At 39.1% G+C, this 25566-nt stretch overlaps 1 protein-coding gene across 7 annotated transcripts in view; it reads left to right on the top strand.

Moving 5' to 3' along the window:
• The window catches only part of SLC25A26 (solute carrier family 25 member 26), a 127896-nt gene that overhangs the window by 75667 nt on the left and 26663 nt on the right, over nucleotides 1-25566 (top strand). For 6 of the 7 annotated variants that reach the window (XM_087866867.1, XM_087866865.1, XM_087866866.1 and 3 more), the window contains one exon: nucleotides 21011-21055. The exons of the other annotated variant lie outside the window; for it this stretch is intronic. In XM_087866867.1, coding sequence (XP_087722993.1) covers nucleotides 21011-21055 — 45 coding nt within the window. The remainder of the gene's footprint in view (nucleotides 1-21010; nucleotides 21056-25566) is intronic. 7 annotated transcript variants of the gene reach the window in all.

Raw genomic sequence — 25566 nt, 5'->3', positions numbered from 1 at the left:
CCTGTAAAATTTTTTTTGCAATGTTACTTTTTTGAGAATTCTTATTTTTTCGGACCAGAGTTGAAATGGAGTTACTGTACAACCCCACAGTACTAACGGTTCAGTTCCATTTTTAACCTAGTACAGAGGTAACAATTGCAAGCACGCAGACAAAACCAGTTCTTCTCTTTGTTATTAAACTAGTAGCTAAAATAGGCGGGTTGTCCTTCCTGTGATCCAGAATCTGGCTCTTCTTATCAAGGGGCACCACAGAACTGGTACTGAGTGAGGAACCTTCTTGAAATAAGCAGTTGCTTCTGCAGCTGTGTCATGTGGGGAGGTAGGTGGGGTATCCACAGATCATCAGTATCCACCGGACTGTGTTCTCAGCCTTGGAATTTGAGGAGGATCAACTTTTAGGATGGAAAGGCAGCCAGCCCTCACCTATATGCTCTTGTGCTTTTGGTGCAATTCCATTCAACTGCTTTAGCGGAGGCCCTGTGATCATCATGGGATGTGGAGCCACTCTAATTCAGTAGAGAAACATCAGTTAGAGTTAGTTCTTAAAACACTTTTAAGAATGTTAGCACTGTTGGGGCGCCTGGGTGGCTCAGTCATTAAGCGTCTGCCTTTGGCTCAGGGCGTGATCCTGGGGTCCTGGGATCGAGCCCTGGATCAGGCTCCCTGCTCTGCTGGGATCTCCTTCCTCTCCCACTCCCCCTGCTTGTGTTCCCTCTCTCGCTGGCTGTCTCTCTCTCTGTCAAATAAAAAGAAAAACAAGAATGTTAGCACTGTGTGTTGTGTAAGACTGATGAATCACAGACCTGTACCCCTGAAACAAATAATACATATGTTAATGATAAAAAAAAAATACTAAAAAAATATATTGAAAAAGTAAGATAGGAAAAAAAAAAAAAGAATGTTAGATTGTCGGCTCCTTGAGGCCAGAGACCTTTTATTAGTCATCTTTGTATTCCCAGGGTCTGTCTTTGCTCTGGACACTTAATGGGCCTTCAGTAAATGTCTATGATGTTAACAGGAAACAATTAAACTAAGACATCTAATTTCACAGATTCTTTTAATTATGCTGATCTTTCTTAGTATTGTGATGCTTTTGCATTCTTTCCACACCATTATTGATAGAATAGAATGAAAAGTCCTATTAAGATGCAAAATCAAAGAATGGATTACTTCATTAAAAAAAGTATTTCTTTTTAGTTGGGCTTCAGCCCTTTTTCCTCTGAAATCTTATTTGATGTGAAAAACCACTCTGTAAGGCACTCCTGGTGTGAATCAGGCCCTCAGTGATCTTCAAACTCTGAGCATGTCGTCTAAGGCATTACATCCCAAGAAGTAGATCTGCTGTGGCTTATATGTATTTCTGAACAGCTCACATATTTTCAGATGGTCTGTTATTATCCTGTTTTCTTTAACAAACGAATTCTCAAAAGTTTGTCGCTTGTGTTTCCTGTTTAACGATCCCTCCATTCACCTAGAGCTCTGAAAGTCATCTGTATTACAAAAATTTTACCTTAAAGAAAGCTCAGTGTTCAAGAAATATCTTAGGTGTATTATATTAAGAGTATTATACATTCTTTAATCAATAAAAATTGTGTGTCATTAGAACACACACAGTTGTCTATTTGTTGTCTAAATGGCACCATTTAAAATGTTTTAAGAAAACGTTAACATTTCCTTATTGGATTATGAGAAAAGACTATCTTTAAAAAATCACCCTGTGAGCAAGTGATTTACAGTATTATTTTCTCTTGGCTAACCTCTGTTGAAAGCCAAAATATATACCAATTATTGTTGAGTTGCGTTAGAATTGGTTATATATTGTAACCTATTTGTAAAGTATGTAAAGTGCTTCACACCATGCTTGGCACATAATGAGCACTAAGAATTTGCCATTATTATTCTTACCTTGATTTTAACGATGGGAAGAATGGAAGCAAAGTGCCTTTTTTGATTTTACGTTGAAATTCCATATTGTCACTGAAGTTCTCTGTCAAATATTTTGTATCTTGTATTTACTTTGCATGTATATCATAATTTGTTTTTACACATCTCCTCCTTTTGGGGTTTTTCTATAGTTTTAAAAAATAATGTGTCATTCTTAAGAATCTCTTCATTTTCTTAAAATTCTGCATCCTTCTTTTAACCAAACAATTTAGAAAGCCTTCAAATTAAATGCATCTAAGTGGTACTGAATTTGAAAGCAAAGGATTGTTTCCCCTGGGAACAAGCTGTGTCATATGTCATTCTAATAATGACAAACTTTGCAGTAAATTTGCTTTAAAAAAAAATCCCTCCCCCCTTTTTTCCATTTCCCCCCACTCCCAAGAGTGAATGTAAATGTTAGACAAAATTGGGATGATTTTCCATTAAGGCTTTTGAAGGAATTTTTCATTATAGAGGAATTGGATATTTATTACATTTTGAAATGTAAGTAAAATGAAAGAAGAAAACCACTAGAAGACAGTCTAATATTTTGTGGCAGAGTGTTCATCTTTATTTTTCTCCACTTTATTTTAATATAATCTGAGACGTAGATAAGTCAGCTTCTAGAATTAATAGCTTCTAGAATAAAGCATTTTATCCTTCTCTTTTACTATGTTTTTTTTCTGAGATCTATTCATTTACTTAAGAAATATTTATTGAGAACCCCTTATATACCAAATGTTGTTCTAGGAGCTTTGATTCATTAAGACACTCTACCCCACCCCAGCCCACCCACCTCCCAGTCTTGCTGTGGACTTCTGACTTCAGGAGTTTCTAGTGAGTTAGCCTGAAAGACAGGATGTGGTTTGTGAAGAAAGAAGAGCAGTCAAATTTTGTGAGTTTTTTTGAGAGTGTTTGTATCTAAGTTAATTTATTTTTTTAAGAGTGAGCGCAAGAAGGGGGAGGGGCAGAGGGAGACAGAGAAACAGTCTCCCGGCTAAGCAGAGCCCAACTCGGGGCTCAGTCCCAGGACCCCGAGATCATGACCTGAGCCAAAGGCAGACGCTCAACAAACTGAGCCCCCCAGACACTCCTCTCAGTTAATTTTTTAAAGCTTAAGTTTATTATAATTTATAGTTTCAATATATGGAACATTTTAAGGGAAAAGTCTCTGTTAAAATGCTTATTACTGGGGTGCCTCCGTTGTTTGAGTGGCCGACTCTTGATTTCAGCTCAGGTCATGATCTCAGTGTCCTGGGATCAAGCCTCGCATCAGGCTCTGTATTCAGCATGGAGTCTGCTTGAGATTCTCTCTCACCCTCTCCCTCTGCCCCTCCCCCCTCATACTCTCTAAAATAAATAAATCTTAAAAGAATAATAAAATACTTCTTACGGTTTCAGTTTTTATACTTACAGATAATTCAGTGATATTTTATTCTGTAATTTCAGTCTCATAAGGGTTTTCATTTTGAGCACTGTTAGAAATAGCTTTTAAACATTTGACTATTAGTCACTTTCTTGACTCATTTTGTAGCTGTGTAGGTTTAGCGTAAGTCCCAGATCTTCTATAGGAAACCACTTACTTAAAATGTTATCATAGGGACACCTGGGTAGCTCATTTGGTTTTAAGCATCTGACTCTTGATTTCAGCTCCGGTCATGACTTCAGAGTCATGAGATTGAGCCCCACATTGGGCTCTGCACTCAGTGGGGAGTCTGCTTGAGAGTCTCTCTCTCCCTCCCCCTCTGCCTCTCCCCCTGCTCTCATTCTTTCTCTCAAATAAATGAATCTTTTAAAAAATGTTATAATTACAATGTGAAATAGAATTACTGAGTAATATACTTTCTCATTTGAGGATGTTTTCCATAGGGGCAATAAAATGATGATTCCAGGCTTATGGGCTTTAACATGTGTTTGAGAGGCTTCATCTTTATTATTTGAGAAGGGAAAATGTAGATTTTTTTTTCTCTGTGGTTATGATTATGCTCCAGAATGCAAGTGAAATTTTAACAACCTTTATATCTTCATAATCTTCAACTTTTCTTCTTTTTTGCAAGGAAATCTTTTTATTACAGCTTTGTCACAGTATGATTTATATACCATCATAATTCCTCCTTTTAAGTGTGTACAAAACAGTGATTTTTAGTGTAATTACAGAGTTGTAATTTACAACACAATCTAATTCTTATCACCCAAATTGTGTCCACTTATGGCACTCTAGGGATAATTTGTTTTATTTAAAAAAAAAAACTTAGTTGAGTACTTACTTGCTTTTTAATAAACTTTATTTAAAGAGTTTATTTATTTGAGGGCTAGTGAGAGCCAGTGAGAGTGTGAGCAGGAGGGGCAGAGGGAGAGGCAGGGTGGGGGGGGAGAGAGAGAAAGAAGTGGACTCCCCACTGAGTGCGGAGCCTGATGCAGGGCTTGATGTCACACCCTGAGATCATGACCTGAGCCTAGATCTAGGGTTGGGACTGATTAAGCCACCCAGGCACCCCTAAACTGTATTTTTTAGAACAGTTTTTGATTTACAGAATTATAATACAAGATAATAAAGAGTTATCATATTCTCTGTACCCTACTCCCCCTGTTATTACTATCCTGCTCAGTATGATACATTTGTTACAATTAAGGAACTAATATCGATACATAGTAATGAACGAAAAATCTATAGTTTATTCAGGTTTCCTTAGTTTTCACCTAATGTCTTTTTTCTCTTCCAGGATCCCATCCAAGATATCACATTACATTTAGTTGTCATATGTCCATAGGCTCTTCTAGGTTGATACTTTCTCAGACTTTGGTTGCTTTTGATGACCTGGACAGTTTTGAGAGTTCTGGTCACGTCCTCTGATTGTGAATGTCTCTCTCTCTCTCTTTTTTTTTTATTATTATGTTCAGTTAGCCAGCATATAGCACATCATTAGTTTTTGATGTAGTGTTCAACGATTCATCACTTGTGTAAAACACCCGGTGCTCACCGCCACACGTGCCCTCGTTAATACCCATCATCCCCCTCCCTTCTGTAACCCTCAGTTTTGTTCCTGGAGTCCAGAGTCTATCATGGTTTGTCTCCCTCTCCGATTTCTTCCCATTCAGTGTTCCGTCCTTTCCCCTGTGGTCCTCCACGCTAGTGAATGCCTCTCTTGGGATTTGTCTAATATCTTTCTCATAAATAGACTGATGTTAGGGTGCATACTACCAACACAACTTATCACTGTTACTGTTGGCCTTGATAACCTGGCTGAGGTAGCACTTGTCAGGTGTCTCCACTAGAAAGTTACTCTTTCCCCCTTCTACACTGTTCCCTTCGGAAGAAGTCACTGTGTGCAGCCCACATTTAAGGAGTCAACAGTATGCTTTACCTTATCTACATGAATTATTTGGAATTCTTCTGTAGAGCTTTGTCACTTCTAATTTAATCATTCATTCAATCATTATATTAGTATGATTCATGGGTAATTATTTTATACTTTGGGTTATAATCCAATACTACTCTATTTGGTTGCTTGAATCATTCCAGTTTGGGCCATTGGATATCTCTCAGTTGGTTCTTGTGTCCCTTTGATGTACCCCAATCAGTGTTGATTTTATTGTTATTGTTTGTTCAGTTCTGAGTATTTCCCTAATTTTTGGCCATACAAGAGGCTCCAGGCTCATCTTAAAAATTGCCTGCCCTATTTCTAGAATCAGCCCTTTCTTCAAGAAGAACAGGTTCTCCTTCCACCCTCTGCTCTTTTTTCTCTCTGCTCCTTTTTCCTTGTTCTGCAGAATAAAAGCATTTTTTGAATGCTTGTAATGTGCTTGCCATCAGTGGTAGGCACAGTGGCTCCAGGGTGACAGAGGATAAATTCCATACTATTTTCCTGATATCTCAGACTTTCTAAAATTCTATCCTGGTGTCCCTTTCTAGCTTTCTTTTTTCTTTTTAAATTTTTCAGTGTTTTCTTTTTTCACATATTCATATAAATAAATAAAAACAGTGTCTAAGGATGATTATATCATACCTCCTATGGGTTGGGTTAAAAACTTTTTTTTGGTTTTACCTCTTTATTCAACTTCCTGGCCCTCTTCCCACCCTCCATAACTCCTATTAGTAACTTAATATGTGTGTATTTGTGTATGTGTTTACTTTTGCTTTTGCTTCCATACTATCATAATCGTATCCAAATAACAGTTTTTGTTTTGTGCTTTGTAAAAGGTGGCTTACATGATACATACTATTCCATGTTTTGTTTTTCTGTCTTAACAGTACCTAGAGAAGTCTCTTCATGTCTACTGTACAGTTCTAATGCCTTCTTTTAAGTGACTTGCTTTACTATTCTGTGGTAGAGGATTGTTTTAATGTACCCAACTATTTCCCTATCAATGTTCCTTCTAGGAACACTATGAATAGTGCTGTAATAAACTTCCCTATACAGAACTGCTTTATTTCTCTGCGATGAATTTCTTAGAGTGAGTTTGCTGTATCTGAAGATATGTTTTTAAAATAAATGTTTCTAGATTATAACATTCTTTAAAAACTAGCAATTCACACATCCACCAGGAGTGTCTGAGAGGACCCTTTTCTTTGCATTCCCGTATACAATAGGTAGAGCCGGTCCTTGCATTGCCGTATACAATAGGTAGAGCCGGTCGTATCCATTTTGCCGTTCTGATTGATGTTAACTAGTACCTCCTCCATAGTTCAGTTTGCATTGACAGTTTGGGTGTGATTTATTTGTTGGCAACAGTGGTCACTGGGAATTGCTCTTCTGTAAATTTGCCCCTTTTCTGTCCTTTGCCTCCCCAACCCTCACCCCGCTACTCATCCTGTCGGTTTATGAGAGGTCTTTGTATTTGTAAATATTAAACCTCTGTCTTCTATATTGGAAATATTTTCTCCAAATTTATTGCCTCTTCTTTTGCTTTTTGCATTGTTTGCTATAGAAATTTTAAATTTTTTCATGTAGTAAATATGTCTGTCTTCTCATTTATAGCTTCTGGGCTTAAGATCTCTGTTGTATAATGTACATATGTTCTCTTAGGTTTTTTGGCAGCTTATTATATTTTTATTTAAATTCAATTTAGTTAATATATAGTGTATTATTAGTTTCAGAGGTAGAATTTAGTGATTCCTCAGTTGCCTGTGATACCCAGTGCTCATTACAGCAAGTGGCCTCCCGAATGCCCATTACCAGTTACCCCATCCCCCTACCCACCTTCCCTGCAGCTTATTAACAAGACAAATTATTTAACATTTAATCTGTGTAGTATTTACTTTTTGTGCTTGGAGTAAGACCGGGTTCTATTTTCTTGTAGTTGTCTGTAGTGTACTATGCTAGCAACTTTCCACATCTTTTGATAAGTTAAATTCTCATACATATTGAAAGCTATTGGTCTTGTTTTTAAAAATATTCTTGGCAAAAGAAATTCTTGGCTATGCATGGGCATTTATTCTTCTGTATAATTGTTAAGATCAGTATACAGTTTTTAAAAAGACAGCTTTATAACCGGAAGAGTTAAATTCTGTATCAAGCTTAGGAGAACTGACAAGAATGCAGTATGGTTTCTACATTTTTTCGGATCTTGTTTGATGTCATCTAATGGAATTTTATAGTTTTGTTTATATATTATAGGTCATATATGGCCCTCTTATTGACTTTATTTCCGGGCATTTTAAAAAAAATGTTTGAGAGAGAGAGATTGGGAGAGGGGCAAAGGGAGAAGGAGAGCAAGAATAATCTCAAGCAGACTACCTGCTGAGCCTGGAGCCACATGTGGGGCTTGGTCTCATGACTTTGAGATCATGACCTCAGCCAAAACCAAGAGTCGGACACTCAACCCACTGAGCCACCCAAGTGCCCCTTACTTACTGTTCTTTAAGAAAAAAAAAAAATCCCATGTATTCATTTTAATCTTTAAACCTAATTTTTATTTCTATCCTGTTATTTTAAGCATTTCTTTATCATTTTGTTTTATTTTAAACAGAATATTTATTTTAATCACAATATAGCTAGGTCTTTCTTTTAATGGAATAATTTACTTTCTTCGCCTGTTGTATAAACAGTTTTTCTTTTAACTTGCTTTATGTTTTAACTTGTTTCTTATCCCTTTTCTTATTTATGCTGGTTTAACTTATTTTGGATTTCTTTCTCTTTTTTTATATTTGTTACTTTGGAATTTCTACTATACATTTCTGTTCCATTAACGATTACCTTTTCTTTCCCCTTTTCCCTGCACATTTTTGAGTATCTACACTGTTTCTTGCCAGGTGCCAAGTGTAGGGTTTGGGTATCCATTTTTCTCTCAGTAGTTGTTAGAATTGTTGCTCTCGCTTCTGATGTTGCAGGTGGGAAAGTCCGGTAGCTCCCTGAGCTTTCCCCTCTGGAAGGAATATGTTCTTTCCACCTGCGGGCTTGTAAATTTTTTTCTTACAGAGTTCAGGCATTTACTAAGTTATGCCTAGGTCTGTATCTAGAATAAAGTGAGCTCTTTTAATCTGCAGGTTGAGGTCTTTCTTTGGGCCAAGCAAATTCTCTTCTGTTATGTATTTTATTATTGCCTCACTACTGTCTGTTCATCTTTCTTCTGCAGGAACTGCTGTTCATCTCATTAGTTCTGTCCTCTAAGTCTTTTATCTCTTCTATCATGATTTCTCTTTTGCTGCTTTGAGCTATTCTTTCCATTTGATCTTTCAGACCACATATTTGGACTTTTGCCACGATCCATTCTTTCCTTCTTTTAATCTGCTGTATAGTTTATTTGGAAAATTGTGCTTTTAGATGCAGGAGGACTTCTCTCTGCTGTAGTTAAATCTCCGTCAGTTAGCTTATTATTTTTCTGACCATTATTGGCCTCTTACTCTTCAAACAGCTCTTTTTAGTTGTGGGTTTGCTCCCTTTGTCCTGATTGGTAACTGTCTTTCCAGATGCTCAGGCTTGTTAGGTGTTGTCATATTTTCTTTGTCAGCTCCTAAAGGCCCAGTTCTGGTCTTGGTCTCAAATGATTCAGGGAGATCTTCCCCCCACCCAAGTGTCATCAGATCTCCACAGACCAGGCTTTTTCTAGAACCATTAGTTTACAGTCATTCCAACTTTCCAAGAGGCTAGACTCTGGGCACTTGCCCAGCTCCTAGAAAAATTACAGATACACATTCCAGGCTCTTCCTCTATACGCCAAAGAACCTAAGCCTTCAATTCCATTTAGCCATCCACAGACATCAGACCTATATCTATTGCAATGGAGAAATTGAAAATGGTAGTGGGGGTTACACAGGGATGGTAGGGGTGTTAGGTTCACGTCATCATCTTCCTGGAATCTTTTTTGGCCCTGGATTTTCATTTTATCATTCACTTAATGGTTGTGGATGTATGCTTTGGCCTAGACTTACCAACTTTCTAATGAGAAAAGCATTAGACATGGAATTTGGAAGATCTGTGGGATAAATTATAGTTCTCCACTCTTTGCTTCTTTCCTTTTAAGAGGATGGATTATACTTGCCCGCCTGTCAGGTGATTTGCAGTGTCTCCTTGTCACTTAGGCTTGGCACTATGACTTGTTTTAGTCAGTGGAGCAAATGTGGAAGTGACGTATTCTATTTCTGAACAGAGGTATGACAACTTCCTCTCAGTTTCTGCCTTTTGCCTTGAGAATGGCATGTCTCGGTTATGGTTTGTTCCTTCTGATTAGAATCAGAAGGCACGTGGAGCAAAAGCCACAGCCTAAAGGCAGCCATAGCCAACCTATAGCTGAATGGGAAGAACAAGTTTGATTGATGTATCCCACTGGGATTTGAGGGACATTTTGGTAATGCATCACAGCTAGCGGATAAAATCTGGCCTAATTTCTTGTTCCTCCTTTAGGTAATATTTATTTTTATCCCTCACTTAAAAAAAATCTGTACCGGACCCTACAGTTTATTTCCTGTCTCTCCTAATTATTCTCTTAATTGGCTCACACGCATAAAGTAGTAGTGCGGTTATGGTCAAACACTAAGTGCCTGTGGAGAGTGCTCACAGTTACATAGTAGGGTGCAGCGCGTGTAACAGAACTGAGGATAAGGAAACGAGAAAACTGAGGGCAGTGCCTGTGGCAGTTTATGACAGTCATTTATCTGATGCCCTAAACTCCACCCAAAGTTACTCTTCTGGAAGCATGGCTTCTCTTTAATTGTACAAAGTAGATGATTTATAGTTCTCACCATGTGGGCTCGAATGCTGTTTTCTGTTAGGAGTGAATAAGAGTTCATTGGAGGTACATTTGGGGGTACATTTATAGAGTGGCCATGCAAAGCTTTTATTTCCTGGGATGTGTATATGCATATTTATCTGGCTTTTGACTTAACTGACTAATAGATGAAATTAATGGGATCTGTGTTTGTATTTTATCTTTTTAGCATCTGATTGGTACTCACTTTTTTTTCCCTTACTGATCAGCTCTCAGCACATTGCTCTAACAAATATTTGTAAATCTATAATGGTAGAAGGAAAGAGTATTCGTTTGAACAATGATCCAGAAACGCTGGACTCGACTCTAATTCTGCCACCAGCCTTATTGCCTACCGTCTCTTCCGTTCCTTTGCTTTTCCTCCATTCACTAATGGGATAAGTAGTCACTGAGCGCTCTGTTCTGCCAAGCACTGGGTTGCAGTGCGGAGTAAAGCAGACGCCTCTCCCTTCCCGCCCTTAGCAAGCTACTATCCTCTTCTCTTCGGTTCTGCAGCCCCTCCTCTCTTCTGACCATTTTGTAAACAGGCTGCTGCTCAGCCTCCTTGTTGTCATTTTATGTTCTTGGGGCTGCTTTCAAGTATGCTTTTACTAGCGCTGCATTATTCTGGGGAGGCGGGAGTGGGGGAGTGTCCTGAGAGAGGAAGGTAGGTCAGTGGGGGGGAGGCAGCAAGGGAGCAAGTGAGCCACCCACATGGCCTAACCACTATGCAAACCTCTTTTTATTTTTTTATGATTCTTCTCAGGTTGTAATTCTGCATAAGCGCCCAAAAGATATTGCTCTTGGCTGGTCTTTTAAATTTTACCTATTTATTTTATTTGTTTTTTTTAGAGTTTGGGAAACCATCAATTAGAACATCTTTATTACCAAAAAACAGATTGCTTCGGATATGGGGAAGACCTGGGTAAATAAGCGTGTGCCTCAGCTAACAAGGACAGTTGGTAGAATAATAAACAAAATAATCTGCCTTCTGCTGTAGGACTGCTTGAGGGGTTGATTACAACTTTTCCTCACCCCCATTTTTCGCGTTCCTAGTAGAGCTAAGCCGTGCTGGCTGAAAGGGCAGGATGGAGTCATAGGCGGGAAAGCCGACTGACTATACATGCGAATGCCGGTCTCAGCTGCAGAAAAAATCTGAAGAACAACCTGATTATGTTTTGTAAGGGATTAAAGTTGCATGCAAATTCCCACCGAAAACATCTGTTTCCTGACCCCGTGCCAGAGTTTAACATCTTGACAGGAATTCTGGTTGTGAAATTTCCGAGTCTCAAGCACCTCCCTCAGCTACTCTCCGGCTGTTTTCTTAGAAGGCTTAAATCAGCACGGCTTAACATATTGGAAATGACTCTGTGACTGAAAAGGAGCGTCTTCATTTGCTTCTTATACACCAGAAGAGGAGTTCAGGTTTCATTAGCAAAAATCAGACTAATTGCTGAGTGATCATTGTAGGAATTGTGGAGCGATCCGCACGGTTCATTAAAGAAGCTAATGAAAATAAATGCATCACTGAAGGAATCCGTATGTATGTGTATATGTGTATATTTATATAAAGATAGATTTTTTTAACTTTCTTGCACTAAATGGAAAATTTTTAAAAGCATTTCTAACTTGATTCTTGAGAATCCCAACTGACAAAAATAGTTCCTCTTTTTAGGTAGGGCACAACTTCTGTCTACTTGTGACCTCATAGTTACATTCTGCTTAGTCATACACACGTCGGTAATTCTTGATACCATAATCCCACCACGTAAACAATGTTTACAGACCTCTGGAAGCAGGATTCAATCTTTATGCAAGTGTTGAACATTTGCAAGGAGTCAGTGTGGAATGGTGTGTTAGAATCACTTGCAGTGTAGAAGCCAGTGTGATTTTATGATTTTTTTCATTTTGATAGATTTGGTAAATTAAACTTGATACCTTAAAGATGATTTCTTTCTGTTCTGAGAGACCTGGATATTAACCCTGGGCATTTTTAAGGACGATTGTGCTAATGAAGGGTTAATGTTGGGCCTTCATCTTCTAAGCCCGCTGTTGTAAGTTTGTTCAGAAATAATATATTTGTAAATAATATATTTATAATTCTGTGTCTAGAATCTGCTATGTATTAGAAATATTAAATAAACAAAAATAGTGTTTTATGAGAAAAAATTAGAAATAAATCACCAGGGGATAAATATTATGAAATACTATGCATTGGTCAGAAATGACAGATCTATTTTAATGAACATGGCAATATCTCCGTGATACTGTTTAGAAGAAAATCAAATTTTAGAACTCTGTATACTAATGTTTAATGAAAAAACCCAAACCAAAATGAAGTATGTTGGGATAAATGAGACGATACATCTCAAATGTTAGTTAACTTTTGTTAAAAGGAGGTAGGGAAGCTCACTTTGACCTTGTGTTTTAGGCTTCTATGTATGAATTTTAAGAATGAGAATGTAATCATGCTTTACCCATACACATTTTTTGTTATGGGAAAATTAAAACATAAGGTAAATGGAATAGTACAATGAAGCCTAAGTCCCCATCTCCGGGCTTCCACAGGTATCAGCATTCTACCATTTTTACTCATCTGTATCACCACCCACTCTTTACTTGGATGACAGTCATATTTTTTATAGTATATTTGTAGATTAAATTTGTATCCATTGAAATGTACAAATGATAGATGTATACTTTTGAAGGATGAATATACTCATGTAACCCACATCACTGTTATGATATTGAGTATTTCCATACCCTAGAATGTTCTCTAGTATTCCATCCCAGTCAGTCTTCCCACCTGGGATGGTTTTGCCTTTTCTTAGAACTTTATGTAAAAACAGCCACACAATATGATCTCTTTTTATGTCTGACTTCCTTTGCTGAGCATGACATGTGTGAGGAACATTAACGTCATAGCAAGTGTCAATAGTTTTTTCCACTTTATTGCCAGTACTCTGACTGTATGACACTCTCTGTAGCCTTTCTCTTGTTGATGGACAGTAACTATTGTGATGAAAGCTGTGCTGACATTCATGACAGTTTAATTGTGGACATATACTGTCATTGCTCTTGGATAAATACCTAGGCATGGAATTTCTTTTTTTTTTTTTTGAAGATTTTATTTATTTATTCGACAGAGATAGAGACAGCCAGCGAGAGAGGGAACACAAGCAGGGGGAGTGGGAGAGGAAGAAACAGGCTCATAGTGGAAGAGCCTGATGTGGGGCTCGATCCCAGAACGCCAGGATCACGCCCTGAGCCGAAGGCAGACGCTTAACCGCTGTGCCACCCAGGCGCCCCTAGGCATGGAATTTCTGGATCAAACGATAACGTGGCAAATCCCTTTTGGAAGTGATTGTCCTATTTTAAGTTCCTACCAGCAACACAGAGTTGTGATTGCTGCACATCCTTACCCTTATATGGTTTTGTTGGTCTTTCTGATTTCAAGCTATTAGCAGTTGTACAGTGGCTTGTCAATGTGTACTTTTTGAAGAATAGTTTTTAAACAGTGCTAAAATAGTCAAAACATAACACTTGCCACTTCAACCACATTAAGTGTATACTTCAGTATCACTCCCAAGCTGATGCAACTGTCACCATTACCTGGTCCCAAGATGTTTGCATCACCCCAGACAGAAACTCTGTTCTCCTTGAGTAAGAACTCCCCACTGCCCTCTCCCGCCAGCCCCTGGTAACCCCTAATCTAGTTTCTGTCTCTATGAATTTGCCTATTTTAGGTATTTCATATAAGTGGAATGATACATTATTTGTCCTTTTGTGTCTGGCTTATTTCACCTTGTATGATGTTTTCATGGTTCACCCATGTTGTCACCTTTGTCAGAATTTCAGTCCTTTTTATGGCACAATAATGCTCCATCGTGGGGCTAACACCCATTTTTTTTTTTTTTTTCGGTTTATTTGTTGATGGACACTTGGATTTGGTTTGGTTATAGTGAATGATGCCGCGGTGAAGACTGGTGTACAAGCACCTGTTTGAGGACCTGTGTTCAGTAATTTGGGCTGTATACCTGGGAACAGAATGCTGCGTCGTATGGTAATTCCGTGTTGAGCTTTTTCGGGAACCACCAACCTTTTTTTCTCAGTGTGTTTTAATTGGCATTTCCCTGATGACTAACGATGTTGAATACCTTTTCATGTGCTTATGTTAGCAATTTATGTATATATTTCTTTGTGAAGTGCTTGTGCAAGTCTTCTGTGCATTTTAAAAATTGAATTCCTCCCCCCCCCTTTTTAGTTAATAAGGTTTGAAAGTTCCTTGTATATTCTGAATAGAAGTTGTCAGATACGTTTTGTGAATATTTTCTTTCAGTCTGTGGCTTGCCTTTTCATTAATAGTGCCTTTAAAAAGTTTTTAAAAAGTTTAATTTGGTAAAATACATGAACATTTATCATCTTAAACATTTTTAGGTATACAGTTCAGTTGCGTGAAGTATTTTCACACTGTTGTGCAACCGAGCTCCAACACTCCTTTCATCTTGCAGAACTGAAACTGTGCACTTATGAAATAAGAACTCTCCATCTCCCTCTTCTCCCTGTCTCCTGGCAACCACCATCCTACTTTCTGTTTTGATGGATTCCACTACTCTAGTTTCTTCACATCAGTGGAATCAGACAGTATTTGTCTTTTTGTGACTGGCTTATTTCACTTAGTATAATGTCCCCAAGGTTCATCCGTTCTGTAGCATTTGTCAGAATCTCCTTCTTTTTAAGGCTCATGTTTGTACACACACGCACACACACGTCTTATCTGTTCATTGATGGACACTTAGCTTGCTTCCACCTTTTGGTTATTGTGAATTATGCTGCTGTGAACTTGAACATACAGATACTTCTCTGAGACCTTAGTGTCAATCTTTTTGGGTATATACCCAGTAGTGGCATTGCTGGATCATACATACTTCTGTTTTTAATTTTTTGAGGAACTGCTGTGTTGTCTTCCAAATGGCTGCATCGTTGCACCTTCGCACCAACAGCGCGCAAAGGTTTCAAATCTCCATATCCTTGTCCGTACTTGTTCCTTTCTTGTGTTTTTTCAGTTTTTTGGTAATGTCCTACTGAATTTGAGGTGATATTTCACCGTGGTTTTGATTTGCATTTCTCTAATGATTAGTAATATGGAACATCTTTTCATATGGTTGTGGGCTATTTGTATATCTTCTCATGAGAAATGTCTACTCAAATCCTTTGCCCATTTAAAAAATTAGGTTTTTGTTGATGTTGAGCGATCAGAGTTTTTTAAAAAATATATTCTGGATCTTTTTTTTTTTTTTCCAGATTTTATTTATTTATTTAGGGAAGGGGGTGCAAGCAGGGGGTGGGGGCAGAGGGAGAGGGAGAGGGAGAGAGAGAATCTCAAGCCGACTCCCACTGATTGTGGAGCCTGATGTGGGACTTGATCTCACAACCCTGAGATCATGACCAGAGCCAAAAATCAAGAGTTGGATGCTTAACCCACTGAGCTACCCAGGTGCCTCATTTGGTCACTTTTAGTACCTTGGTCCTGTGAGTCTTCGGTTAACTTTTTTCCTAAATTGAATTTTAATTCACCTTTAAGCAGATTTTTTTAAACATTTGTTTTTCATAATTTGCTGCTAGTAATTAGGAATTTTATTGATTTTTTTGGCATATTGATTCCTTAAGATTCTTTAGAATTTTCAGCATGACTAATCATGTCATTTGTGAATAAGGACAGCTTCTTTCCAATTTCTGTGCTTTTTGTTTCCTTTTGTTGTCGTTTCTTTCCTTTTCTTTCTTTTCTTTCCTTTTCTTTCTTTCTTTCTTTCTTTCTTTCTTTCTTTCTTTCTTTCTTTCTTTCTTTCTTTCTTTCTCTTTCTTCTTCTTTTTTTTTTTTTTTTCTGGGTTGCACTGACTAGCACCTGCAGTGTAGTGTTGAATAGCAGTGAGAACAGATACCTTTGCCTTGATGATCTTAAGAGGAAATCGTTCAGTCTTTCACCCTGAAGAACGGTGTTAGCTATATGTATTTTTTAGGAGTCCTTTATCAGATCGAGGAAGTTATCTTGTGTTCTTATCTTGATGAGATTTTTTTTTTTTATCATTAGTAGCATCAAATATATATACTTTTCACTTTGTAAAAACAGTGGAACTTGTTTTTAGGACTTCAGAAATGTAGTGGACCATGGACTAATTTGACATTGCTGTTACCTTCGCTACCTAATGGTGCTTTGTGACTGGCACACTCACGTGTACCTTGATACCCTGAGAGTACCTTCCACCCAGACGCTATTACTGTGATGATTCTGTAGAATGCGGAGAAAGAAAATGTAATCATTACCTTCAGTGCTCACATTTATTAAAGACTTGCTGTGCCTAGCACACGGAATTAGTGATTGGTGATATCCTCAGAACTCCTGGCTGAGTTCTAGAAGATTTGCCTAAGAGTCACTTACACAACGTTTCCTTTTCTGTATTAGATTTTGATACTCTTTTGTCCCTTTTGTGCTTTTTTTGGAAAGATATTTTAGGACTTGTTAATCTCTCTTCTGAACCTAAGGAATAATTCAGTGTAAATTTTTCCAACTTTTAGGTTAATTTCCTTTGTTAGGTAGATGTTCTGTTCTCTGCGTACAGTACATATAAATGGATTATGGTTGTTCAATTGAAAAATCAGTGTATATTGACTGTTGGAATTCTTTTCTGTCCTGTCAAATGCTAGCAGACCAGCTTTGAATGGCTCTCACTTTTTTTGTTTAATTTAAATTTTGGAACAGTAGTCACTTGGGGGGCACAAGGTTCTTAGGTCTTCAACTTGATTTGTCCTTTGTTACCACGGGGTTGAAAGGGAAAAGGCACAGTGATTTCAGAGGAGAACGGCTTTGTTACCGATGCAACACTAAAGTGGAAAACCCTAAATCAGTCACAGAAATGTGGACACTGTAATGCAACAAAAAGGAGATGTCTCTGTGGGTCACTTGTAGGGTCTCTTGAAAATTGGAATGGGCTGGTTCTTGGACCCAGTGGGATATCCATGCAGGCCTACCAATCCCATGCTGTACTGCAAACCCTTTCTAATTTGAGGTCTTAGCAAAAAGTTTCCAGGTTTTTTTTTGTTCTTGTCTTATTGCTAGAGAGTTTTGGGTTATTTCTGCCAAGGTACAATAGGTTTTACAGCTTTTAAAACACACTTTCTTGTTCTTATGCTTCCTAGAGCATTCATGGTAGTATTGTGTTCACTGCGGCTTCTGATCAAGTCTTATTTTTAAAGTGTTGATACTCTAATGTGATTTGTCCATTGAAAAATAGAATTTTATGGATAAATAATACCTTAGAAATCATATCTTTATATCCCCTTGGTTTGTTATAAATCACTTCATTATATTTTAAGGACCATAAGGTTATGGATACTTGTTTTAAGATCACTGGGTTAAAAGCATTGATTGGCTTCAAGTGATGAGTCTGGTCCAATAGTTAATGAGAGGTAGAGCATGTTCATAATGTAATTTTGTAAATTCTTTATTTCATTAGTTTGCCCAACACTCATTCCCCCTCTCACCACACCTATATTTAATTTTTATCTGCTTCGCATGGAATTCTCACATGCACTCTTGTACGGCATTACTGCTATGTTTATTACTAAGTGGAATCCATGTTGAATTTTCGCAGGTTTTTCCCCCTCTGCATCTGCCTCTTTGATGGTAGCTGGGTTTACTGCTGCTCACTTATTAGTGCTCTGGGTCGTAACAACCTTATTCAAACAAAACGTCTTAAATGGAGGCATTAAAAAGGTCGCAACAGTGAGCCATTTTGTAACTTTTGGTGCAATAAAAGGAGTATGTTGTGTTCTGGAATATAAGACCTCTGAGTGCAGCTATTCATTTTCTTCATCTATAAAACATTTTAGAATAACAGCTTACATCTGTTTGGGGTTTAAAATTCCACGTTTTGAAGAAACATCACTGTTATGTAACTCCAAACCAGACATGGGGCGGGAGCTAGCTCTTTGACAGGCCCATGTTCTGGAGAAGTTGGGAGAAGTGTTTGTTTTAGCTGTGGAGCCATATTTGCTGGCAGTACTCCTTCCACATGTGTGGAACACATTTTCATTATTGTTTCTTCATCTTGTAAATGACAAAAAGCATTCAATAGGATTTTGACTTGAAGAATATTTGAAAAATTTTTACACATCAGGAGTTTATCTTATGAGGGATATTTCACTACCAGAAACCAGAAATAAATTTAATTATTTTAAGCATTTATAGTGCATTTAATTAACTTAGACTGTCAGTTAATCCCGTTTTAGAGAGTAAAGTTGGGATTTACTGTCGGCTCACTTTTTAAGATAAATACCCCATGGAATAGTTTGGCCATTCCAACTGTGTGATTTTTAAATTACTTCTTTAAATTTGAAGGAACAGTTTAATGAATAGCTTTTAATAGAGGAAAATGGGCAAAATGTTCATGTACAGAACTCAAAATCTAATACTATTAAGTACTAAAAAAGTGCAGATAACATACAATGAAGTTTTATAGGTTATTTATATTTACTTATGTTTTTATTTTTTAAGATTTATTTATTTATTTGAGAGAGAAAGAGAGCAAGTGCATGCCACTAGGGGTGGGGCAGGGGTGGTGGGGCAGTGGAAAAGGGAGAGAGAGAATCTCAAGCAGATTCCCTGCTGAGTGTGGAGCCTGATGCGGGGCTGGATCCCAGGCCCCTGAGATCCTGACCTGAGGTGAAACCAAAAGTCGGATGCTTCACCGACTATGCCACCCAGGCGCCCCAGGTTATTTTAATCAAGAAGTAAAGAATGTTACCATGGACCATTACGTGAAGTTATAAGGCCCTTTTTAATCATATAAATATGAAATATTTACATTCTTGTTAAAATGCGATAAATTTACATCTGGGAGGGGAGAGTACAAAGAAGACAATGAAAGTCATCTATAATCCTAGTACCTGTTAGTCTTCTTGGGTATTTTATTACATACTGTACGTTGTTTTTTTGAAATTTAGAGAACCTTTTAGAAAACTATAATACAGTCAGTTTGGAGGGTTTAGATAGTTAATTTAATTGAACTTCAGTTTCAGAATGGACTTTTTGTCCGAAGCTTTCACATTTGGGTGACAAAAACACTAAACTAAATTTCTCTCCTGTTGTGGAATTTGCATACAGGGTGGGGTGCTGCCTACTGTGAGGACAGCAAACTTCTCTGAGATTCTACTTTGTCAGCCTAAACTAGACTATCGTCACTGATTGTTTTTCTCTTACTGCCATTTCCTGCCTGAAGGGAAGACAGATTTTTCTTCTCTGTCACTCTCAAACTCAGGACCATCATTCGCTGTAGCAGAGTGAGACAGATGATGCTAGACTTTTAATTTGTGATTCAGTGTAGATACTTCAGAAGTAATTTAGTGCCCTTGATTCATGTGAAGGTAAATACCATGAATGCCTTCGAAATCGTGGCCTCTGGCGCACACGCACACCATATTCATTGAAGAATACATCCGAAGTCCGTATTCTACTCTTCCCGGCAGCCGAGCTGAATACAGAGAACGAGGCCGGGGCCTGCTCCGAGCAGCATCGCCCCATTGTAGCCCTTTTGGCCAGTGACTGGATGTCACAGAGGCGAGTGGGTGGCGTTGACTGGAGTTCAGGTATTTTTGTCTTAGGAAATAGGAAGGTGTGGTTCTGTTTTCAAATTTTAGAAGATGTCATGGAAAGCAAATAGATTGTACTGGGGGTGAGTTTATGTTCAGATAAATGCACTTAGATGTCTTCTAGGTAGAGGAGTGGACAGGGCTCTGGCGTCAGGTTGTCCGGCCTTTCCAGGGTGTCTTTAGTCCAGTTATACAGCGTCCCTGCCCCTCTTCTGCATCTGTAGCATGGGGACAGGACTCATACCTCACTGTCGCACAGGGTTGTTGAGAGGGACGAAGTAAAGCTCTGGAAGTACTCATCGGCACAGTGCCTGAGACAGGAGACGCGCTCCGTAATTCTAGCTCTTCCTGTGAACCAGCTGACCGCAAGTACTCTGCCCTGAGTGTGCGGATTGTCCTCAGCGTCCCATTGGGCTTACTGCGGATGACTCCTCTCTTGGCTTACCCTGGGGACCAGCCGGCCCTCAGGCCCGCTTGTGCTCTTGCACTCCTTTCCCACCACCACATGGCTCTTCCATTCTCTGTCCCCTCCTCTTGTAAGTGGCTCTGTGTCTCCTCTTTTCTCTTTCCTGCCTGCTGCATCCCTCCCGTGCCTCCCTTGTATGTCCTTTCCTTACTCCTCCCTGGCTCCCCCTCTCCTGCCCTCTCCTCCTCTCTGTCCTTTCCTCCCTCTCTGCTCCTTCTTTTTTCCCTTTTCATTCCTTTGCTCTCCCTTCTCTTCTTTCCTTCCCTTCCCCTCCTCCTCTCCCTCTTCCTGCTCCCCCCACTGTCTCCTCCTCCCCCACACTTAATCCTTCTCCCTTCCTCTCCTCCTTCATCTCCCTCCTTCTCCCTGTTTCTGTTTTAAACTCTAACACTTGGCCTGCTAAGGAGTAGACAGCTCTAGCTCTTCAGAAAAATGTCAAGTCTTTAAAGTCTTTATTGCTTGTGATAGGAAATATTTATTTTGTCATTTCGGTAGCCAGATCTCTGTATTGTGCTTCTCTTTCTGTTTCAAAAGGGTTTCACACCATCATTTTATGTCCCTTGGGCTCAGAAAGTTAGTAGAACTCTACAGGCAGTTGTGGCTTAACTTTTTTTTTTTAATTGAAAACTATGTCTACCGTATGTATAAATTTAATGTTAGCTTTATTATATACATAAAGTCAAAATGAACTAAGATTTCTCAATAATAATTATAGGTTCATGATAGTAATCCTAGGCATACTCTGGTCTTTTCTGCCTAGTTTATTTTATTTTTTTTCTTTTCAGATTCCTTTCTCATTGGTCCAGTTTCCCTTGTGGGAGTCCTTAAAAGTAAGTTTTCCAATCTTCATGTAAAATTTCTCTCTGATTATCACACATGCCCACCATTTTCCATGTGGATTAGCAGAATATAATATTGACTGACAGTTTAAAAACTCAAAATTGTTGATAGTTAAAAATATTTTCTGCATGTGATTTACATGCCAGTTCAGTCTTTTTAAACTTGTTCTGATATCCGTGGTACTGGAAACTAAGCACGGCAGGCATGACTGAAGTCCACAGATGTTAAGGAAAAGCTTTGTTTTACTTTCTTCTCTCCTGAAACTCTTTTTCTTCCTGGTTGAGTTTTATTTCATTCTGTGAGTGTGTATAGTGGTTAAGGAATAACAATGTGTGTGACTGGAAAGCAACCCCCAGTGTTTGTGGACTTGGCCGAGCCCTCCCCCACCCACATGTAGTGGCTGGCAGCGGAGGGAGCTTACCGTCCCTTCCTTCGTGTCTGCTGCTCACCCCAGCCAGGCGTGGGAGTCCCCAGGGGGGAACAGAGTGTGATGACTTGTGAGTCAGCCTCAGGGAAGGTCACTCGTGTGTTTCAAAACAAATAATTAAATGAATTTTTAAAAGCCTGTCTTTAAAACATGATGAAATGTTTTCTTTTTTTTAAGTCTTCTGGGGCAGTGGTTTTGAAAACGGTGGGTCATGGTATAGATCGTGTGGGTATTTGACAGCATTTTAAAGACTAATACAAAAAGAAGTAGTAGAGAGCATCTTACGTGGTAAGGATAGGCCTTATTTTGTAAAACCTGAGTGTTGCTTGTGCACGTACACACACGTCTCTGTGCTGGGTTGTGACATAACGTGTGTGTTGTTATGCGTGATGATCAGAAGAATCTGAAAACCCTTGTCCAAGTGAAAATGGTTTAAAAAGGACCAAACTGTAAAATGGCAAAGTACCCAGGTAGGCATTTGATAATACAAAAAGTAATTACTCCCGTAATTGTATGGAATTAGTAATCAAGGCCTGGTCATACAAAATGCTTTTTGAAAAGAAAAAAAAAAAAAGGACTCCGAGGTTATATGCTAAGGATAGTAAGATGAGACAAGACATTACTCATAAAAATGAAACGCTGGAATATTCCATGTCGACAAATGTTTCTTCCAAGTGATCTGATTTTAAGTAGCACAGCTTATTTTATACACAGACTTTGCATGTAGTTTCTTTGGTCTGTCATTGTTTTTGTTTTCACCATTTTCTTCATGGTGCATGGTGAGAGTGGATTTCTTGGGCAGTGTTTCTGGGCATGATGTAACAGCTCTCCAATGAGAAGGTCACATTCCATGAGCATAACAGCTTTTCTTTTCTGTGTGTGACCAAAGGACAATGGAGCCAACAGCTGTTCAGCAAACAAGACTCACTTTATTAGTGTCTCAATAACCCGCATTCACGCAGCTTCTGCACACTCGCTAACATCCTTACACCCTATCTTTGCATAGGAATGTTTTGAGGCCTGAAGAGGGAAAAAGCATGAGGTTTGTTTCTTTTCAGCATTAAGGACATTTGTAGTATTCTAGCTAGTTAAGAAATGTGTAGAATTTTTCAGAGTGGTCACAGATCATAATATTACGCTTTAACAGTTGTCTTTGAGCAATGCTAAAATGCTGTAGCTTTTTTTTTTTTTTTTTTTAAGTCAGGTGGGTTGAGTAATTTTGATACAGGAACATTCACCCTTTGTGAATGTTCGTTTTTTTGAGTTTTGACAAATGTTTATGACTACCACCATTACCAAAATACAGAATATTTACAGTTTTCCCTTTTCCAGAATATCATAGAAATCATACATCATACAGCATTTTGTGCCTGGCTTATTTCACTTAATATGCTTTTGAGATTCATTCATATTTTTGCCTGTACCAGGAGTTTGTTCCTTTTGGTCACTGAGTAGTATCCCATTGTATGGAGGTACTGCTGTTTGTTTGTCCCTTCCCTAGTTGATATACATTTGAGTTTCCAGTTTTTCATGGTTATGAATAAAGCTGCTATAAATTTGCATGTACGTATTTGTATGGGGACATATGTTTTTGTTTCTCTTGGGTAGGTACCTGGGAGTGAGGTCATAGGGAAAGTATAAGTTGAATAAGTTGAATAAGTTGAACTGTCATACTGTTTCCCAAAGTGGTTGTGCCCCTTTGCAGCGTGCGCGAGAGTTCCGGTTGCTCTGCTGCCCTGTCACCATTTGTTATATCATTAGATTACAGAAATGTTGTTAGCCATTCTAATAGTTGTGTACAGGTATCTGATTGTGGTTTTAATTTGCAGTTCTCTCACGGCTCAGCAATGCTGAGCATCTTTTCACATAGGAGTAATTTGTTTGAACATCTAAATGTGAACTCACAGTGCTTTGTAGAAGTAGACCGTTTTGGCCACCTCTTTTATTTTTGTGTTTATGATTTTATCCATTCAAGTTTGCTTTTGCAGCCACGGAGAGATTGTAATATAAAGAAGAACGTCTCCATTATGTTTATGTGAGGATAGTACTTAGATTTTTCCCTGCAAGGACTTGAGCAGGTTGCATACACATTGTGCTGCGAGGGCGGGGGGAGCCTGGGCACACTGGCCGCTGTCCTCTGTAACTTACTCTGCCTACAATTAAAGGTATTACCTTTTTCTAAAATCGCTTCCTCCTGCCGCCTCTGTTTCTGTTAACCATACTACTAACCTGACCCAGTGGGTCTCAGGCCTCGATGATCATCTCATGATCTCTTTCTCTCTGTCCATATCACATCACTCACCAAGTTTTGGTGGACTCTGTTGTTTTGGAACCTGTGGCCTCTTATGCCTAGACTAAGTCTTGATAGTTTCTCTGCTTTCCTCTCCATTCTACACATTGAATTTGTGCAATCTTCCTTAAATGTCTCTTTGAAGTTCTCAGAAATGTATAACTTCCTGAAAGTCTCAAACATGAAGTGGCTGTCCACACTGTGTCCTTCACTGTTTTTTCCGGTTCCCTTCCCCCTATACTTTTCCAGAATTCTTTCCCTCCAGCCAGAATAGCTCCTCACTGCCTCTGTTCTTTGGCTGCTTTCTGAAATAAGCTTCCACGTCTCAAAACACTGTGCATCTTCCAAAGCCAGTTCAGTTGTGGTTTTGTTTTATTTCTTCCTTGAAGTCTTCCAGTCCAGGCCCTGAAGATTTACCCAAACTTACCGAACATTTGTGCGCATTGCTTATTGGTATTTAATCACACACTGTGCTATGTTTAAAACAAGTTAGAACTAAGCTTTCGAGGCCTGGAGCAAGGCCTCAGCCCCTTGCATTTACAGATACGTGACAGGTGCTGGGAGTACACGTGTACTGCCTGCGTACTCTTGAGCTGGGCATTGGTCCCTTTCACAGCAATGCAAAGACGAATAAGAGGGTCCATGCTTTCGAGGAGCTTGGAGTCGTTGAGAGAGGTACAGAGCACCAGATAACGTTACAGTAACGTGTCTGTGATCAGAGACTTCTCAAGGTAATGTGGGAGCCAATCCCCCTGACTCCCCCAGTCATGTCACTACACTACCTTGTGTCTTCCGTTTCTCTCTTCTCATAGTACATAGACTGAGAGTTTGCATGAAAGAAGACTAGACACCATAAAGAAGCAGAAAAGTAAAAGGGGTAGATTATCATATCCAGAATCTCTAAGAAGATAATTTTCCCCTAAGATTTATGTTGTGTTTGGAACTTTCTGGCAGCCCAGCCAGAAGAGAAGCATGATCGATTACATGGTTGTTATTACCTGACAAAGACCCATCGCTTACTATTTCATCCTGTCCCCTCGGCTTTGGGTACTGTCTTCCTGTAGATGACTTGCACTTTATAGCGCTGTCACGGACCACCTGCTCGGAGTTACAGCCTCACGTGAACAGCTTCCTAGTTGACATTCTCTCGCAAGACGTCTCAGGCCAACCAGTTCAGAACAGAACTCGTGATTTTTATTCTCCTTCTCCCCAGCCTGTTCCTTCCCTGTTGTCCCCGTCTCAGTAAATAGCACAGATATGTGTTGCTTGTTAAAGTAGAAAGCTGCGAATTACTCCACGGTTCTCCATTCCCCTCCTCCTCACGACCCAGCCCATCAGCAAGTCCGCTGTTGGCGTTGAAGCCTCCGACGCACCTCTTGTTCAGCTGGTACATTGGCTCCTCAGAAGGTCTCCCTGATTCCATTCTTGCTTCCCTAAAATATCCTCTCGACAGCAGCCAGAGTGGTCTTTTAATGAAATAAATCTGATCATACCACTGTCTGCCAACCCTTCATCTCTGGCATCTCTTTGAAAGACGAATAATCCCTAGTGTTTAAACTGTGGCTGATAGTCCTCTGTCCTCTGGTCTCCTCTCCCTCACCCATCTTATCCCCTACCACCCACCCAGCACGGTCCAGCCACTCTGTCTCCACTTACAGCCCTGCTGGCCTCCCTTTGGGTCTTTGTGGACCCGCCAGGGTGGTGCTTACCTAACCAGGACCTTTACATCCATTGTGCCCTTTGCCAGAAATGCTCTTTATTCGTCGTTACTGAGCACTACTCAG

The sequence above is a fragment of the Ursus americanus genome, chromosome 14 (assembly GCF_024610735.1).
Source record: "Ursus americanus isolate L20-20 chromosome 14, mUrsAme1.1.p, whole genome shotgun sequence".
In the NCBI taxonomy this organism is placed as follows: Eukaryota; Metazoa; Chordata; class Mammalia; order Carnivora; family Ursidae; genus Ursus; species Ursus americanus.
The sequence above is the reverse complement of the archived record's forward strand: the minus strand, read 5'-3'. Positions and strand labels throughout refer to the sequence as shown.